The sequence below is a fragment of the Penaeus vannamei genome, chromosome 19, assembly GCF_042767895.1.
Source record: "Penaeus vannamei isolate JL-2024 chromosome 19, ASM4276789v1, whole genome shotgun sequence".
NCBI lineage: Eukaryota > Metazoa > Arthropoda > Malacostraca > Decapoda > Penaeidae > Penaeus > Penaeus vannamei.
The window spans coordinates 33,770,449-33,775,448 of NC_091567.1; the positions used below are offsets into that span (position 1 = coordinate 33,770,449).

General features: G+C 42.9%; 1 protein-coding gene across 1 annotated transcript in view; it reads left to right on the forward strand.

The window, feature by feature from the left end:
• LOC113823280 (epidermal growth factor receptor) overlaps nt 1-5,000 on the forward strand; it is a 9,117-nt gene that overhangs the window by 3,470 nt on the left and 647 nt on the right. The window contains exons 5-6 of the mRNA XM_070134231.1: nt 1,828-2,141; nt 2,840-5,000. The exon at nt 2,840-5,000 is cut by the window's right edge and continues 647 nt beyond it. Coding sequence (XP_069990332.1) covers nt 1,828-2,141; nt 2,840-5,000 — 2,475 coding nt within the window. The remainder of the gene's footprint in view (nt 1-1,827; nt 2,142-2,839) is intronic.

Here is a 5,000-nt window from a genome sequence, read left to right on the forward strand (position 1 = left end):
GAGTGAGTGAGTGAGTGAGTGAGTGAGTGAGTGAGTGAGTGAGTGAGTGAGAGAGTGAGAGAGAGTGAGAGAGTGAGAGAGAGAGAGAGAGTGAGTGAGGAGTGAGAGTGAGAGTGAGAGTGAGAGTGAGAGTGAGAGTGAGAGTGAGAGTGGAGAGAGTGAGAGTGATGAGAGAGAGAGACAGAACAGAGAGACAGAGAGAGAGAGAGAGAGAGAGAGAGAGAGAGAGAGAGAGAGAGAGAGAGAGAGAGAGAGAGAGAGAGAGAGAGAGAGAGAGAGAGAGAGAGAGAGAGAGAGAGAGAGAGAGAGAGAGAGAGAGAGAGAGAGAGAATCACAACCTGCGTCATCCTAGGACCACTGTATTGCACAAGGGACCACCCTGGCGTGCAAGAATATCCATTTATACATACATTATGTGACCGGAGGATGGAGGAAGGAGGAAAACAGCTTGGGATTTCCTCATGGTCGAAAAGCCTGTATAGCTGGGTTAGGAATTACGGCTAAATGGTCCTTTTTATTATTTATTATTATTTTTTAAAACAGAGGTGTTTCTTAGCCTAATTTAGATGCCATTAAAATTTTGGTGGCGATCCAGATCATGATCGGATCCAGATTTTTCTTTAATGATTCATTATTATTGCAAAATTAGGAAACAGGCGTCACCAGTGTACTTGAGAAAGAAGTGATTTAAATATAATTCTTCAAGTGTGAATATTTTCATTGCATCATTGACCCTATTGCCTTGGCGGGGGTATGCGCTCTCTGAATGCTTCTAGTCATTATTATTACTATCATTATTTTCATAATTATTATTTTTATTATTGTTATTATTGTTTTTATTATTATCATTATTGTTATCATTATTGTTACAATTATTATTACTATTACTATCAGTTAATATCAGTAATTATTATCATTATATTATTATTGTTAGTATCATTATTAAAATTGTAATTACGAGTACTATTAATCCTATAGTCATGATTATGATGATGATAATTATTATCGTTATTTTCCTTTCGATTACTATTATTGTTATCATTATTGTCATTATTATTTTCATTTTGCTCTCTTTATCATTCGTATTATAATCTTTATCATCATTGTCATCACAATCATCTTTATTCCTTTTTAATCCTATCACAAATCATTATCAATAGTACTATTTCTATGATAATTATCATGATCATTCACGTAGACAGTAAGATCTTGTTTGAAGTGGTTAAGTCTTCAAAATCGTAAACTTTAATTTTCGAACACAACTTCTGTTTCCGTTTTGTGTAAGAAGGACAGGACGATAAGACACTTGAGATATGGGGCCTCTGAAGCATAAAATGAGAAAATGAAAGTTTTTGTATCAAAAGTTCACATGATACATTGTTATTATGTGAAGTTGAAGTTTCTGGCTTAATTTTGTCCTCTTATTCATTAAATTTTTTGCTCTCTCTCTCTCTCTCTCTCTCTCTCTCTCTCTCTCTCTCTCTCTCTCTCTCTCTCTCTCTCTCTCTCTCTCTCTCTCTATATATATATATATATATATATATATATATATATATATATATATATATACAAACATACATATATACATTTATACACATACATGTATATATATCTATATCTATCTATCTATCTTTACATACACACATAAATATATGTGTGTGTGTGTGTATACACATATGTGTGTGTGGGTGTACACACGCACACACCTGTATACATATATGGAGAGAGAGAGAGAGAGAGAGAGAGAGAGATGAAAAACCCATCCATACATCAGAAATAAACCCGAGTCCCGCTGGTGTGAATGACAGCAAACCCCATGGTTTTCAGAAATCTTAGCCGGCAGCGTGGGTGTCTTCAACAGCACTGGCCTGTGTCACTGGCGGTCCGTGGACTGGTCAAGGCTCACATCCCACGAGGAAGAGAATCTCATCAACCCGAACAACCTCGAGTCCTCCTCCAACTGCACGTGTGATCCTCTGTGCTCGAGTGGGTGCTGGGGAGAGAGAGGTGACAGCTGCCTCAGCCTCGAAGCCTGTTCTCCAGAGTGCCACGGGTTCCCTTGCTTTGGCACGCGCCCCGAGGAGTGCTGCCACCCTTTCTGCGCTGCCGGGTGCACGGGGCCTTCGAGTAGGGAATGCCGGGTGAGTGAGATGCTATTATCCAAATTATGTTTATTTTTGCGAGTAACCTAACCTAACCTAACGGTATAACATCTAGAAGGTGTTGTTTTAATGCAATGGCAAGTTTGCTGACCAATTTCTTCGAATGGTTTTGTTATAAAGGTTCCATTGTTGTTTTCGTGGGTTAATGGGAGGTCTTGAGAAATACCCACAATTCAATACAAGTTGCAAAATATATATAATTTAAATAACTATTGAGACTGCTATTAGAAAAAAGAATGTCACTCTTAAAGGGATGAAGGATTCGTGTGAATACTGTATATTTCCAAAGTCACGTAAGTGATATTTCTTGTATTTTATTATCGTTACTCTACTTCTCGACAGTAGCAGTAAGTATTTCGGCATACACTCATAAAATGTTGATTTACAAACACTTGAACTGAGAAATGATTATACTTACAAGCTGAACTTGTCCCTGCTAATAAACATACATAATGTAAACTACTTGATATTCTAATACAAGCAGTGAAAACAAAGAAGCTACCAAAGAAGGGACGAGAATGAAACTAAATTGTTAAGATACATGGTCTAGCAAAAATACATGCTTTACAAAATTAGATAGTAGATAGATAATATATCAATAAACACAGCAATAATGGAAATTCAAAACAGAAAGAGACAATTAAAATCGATCACCACCTGTTTATACCTCCTCACAGGCGTGCCGTTTCTTCAGTGACGATGGCGAGTGTGTCCTGGAGTGCCCCTCTGTATTCCAGTACAATGCCACGACTTCTTCCTGGGACACAGATCCTCAAGGGAAGTACTCCTTCGTCAACATGTGCGTCGAGGACTGTCCTACGCCCCTGCTTAGGGAGGGAGGAACGTGTGTCCGGGAATGCTCGCAGGGGAAGAGGGAGCAGGAAGGGGTGTGTGTTCCGTGTGAAGGCCCATGTCCTAGGGTCTGTCACGGCGTCGGTGTCGTCCATGCTGGGAACGTCCATTTGTTCGAAGGATGTACGACCATTCAAGGATCTCTAATTCTGTCAAATGCATCCTTCTCGGGGTATGATAAGACAATGCCTCATGATACAGTTATTCAAGGATATCCAGCCATGGATCCTAAAGAACTTGAAATCCTTAGTACAGTCGAAGAAGTAACAGGGTACATAGACATCCGAGCATCGCATCCTCGTCTTGCAAACCTCAGCTTCTTAAGGAATCTTGAAGTCATTGGTGGCGAGAGTCTAACTGAACACTCGTCTTCAGTCCTTATCACGGGGACCTCTCTGGAAAACCTCGGCCTTGCATCTCTCAGGACAGTTAAAGCTGGACACATCAGGATTACTGACAACACGAATCTTTGTTATGTGGAGAACGTTCGATGGGGAAAGATCATCGAAGACAGTGAAGAGAGAGTACATCTTATGAACAATGCTGAAGGTGGAAGCTGCACTGTTGCTAGTTCCGTGTGCCACGAGGCTTGCAGTGACGACGGGTGCTGGGGACCTGGGCAGGATCAGTGCCTTTCCTGCAAGAACTTCAGACTCCATAGCACATGTGTTGAGAACTGCAATATCTCCCGTGTCTTCCAGGTGGATTCCAATACCTGTGACTTCTGCCATGAAGAATGTGAAGAGCGGTGCTACGGCTTGGACTCCGACCAATGCGAACGATGTAAGAATGTGGAAAGAGGATCAAATTGCGTTCGAGAATGTTCCCCTGAAGAATTTGAAGACAATGGAGTCTGTCTTCCTTGCCATTCTAGTTGTATACATGGTTGCTCAGGACCGAACAATATCATGGGTGAAGGAGGCTGTACAAAATGTGCCAAATATGGTATAAATGGCAACTTGGAAGTGACTCACTGTCTCCCTCATGGATTCCATTGTCCAGAAGGAGACTTTTTCGACTGGTTGGTTCTCGAAGACAGCGGGAACGTATCATCAGGGTCTCGTTGTTATCTGCAATGCGATTTAAAATTTCCAAAGGGCAGCGGTGTACAGTATGACTGTAGTCACCCTTGCCCTGAGGAGTTCCAGGCATTTCAGGCTGTACCTGCATGTATTGCAGATAAGCGACATGCCCATAGAAATCTTGTCAATAAGGTAAACAGACAATTAAACAGAGAAGAACAATTTAGATATTATAATGCTTACATCAGCACTGATCGCCTATATGCTCATAACCTTGCAACGGACCTTGACAGCCTCGGGGACACGGACGAATTGCGCTTGTATGGAATGACCATCGCCATGAAAGACAATGTTGACGTCGCCAACATGCCACATACTGCAGGGCACAGGATGCTGTCGAATTACGTCCCAAAGGAGGATGCACCGATCTCTTCTTCCTTAAAGAAAGCAGGAGCCATCATCTTGGGGAAGGCTAATATGCACGAACTGGCATATGGCGTAACTAGCAGTAATGCAGCTTTTGGTCCTGTCAGAAATGCGTTCAATTCAAGCAAATTTGCAGGTGGGAGCAGTGGTGGCACTGCCACTGCCGTTGCCCTTGGGTTGGCCGATGCCGGCGTCGGGTCGGACACCGGCGGGTCTTCTCGGATCCCGGCGGCGGTGAGTGGCATCGTGGGCTTCCGTCCCTCCACGGGTCGCTACCCGCCCGGGGGCATGACTCACCTCTCTTGGACTCGTGATACCGCCGGCCCGATGGCCAGAGACGTGCGCACAGTGGCGGCGCTTGACGCTGTCATGGCTGGATCCGCCTTCAGCGAGCTTCCAACGATAAACCCGAGCGACATCCGGCTGGGGGTGCCAAGGACTCACTTCTACCAGAATCTCTCCCATGACGTTTCTGGTCGCATGGAGGAAGTTCTAAAGATTCTCTCTGCTGAAGGCATCGAATTAGTAGAAGCTGACA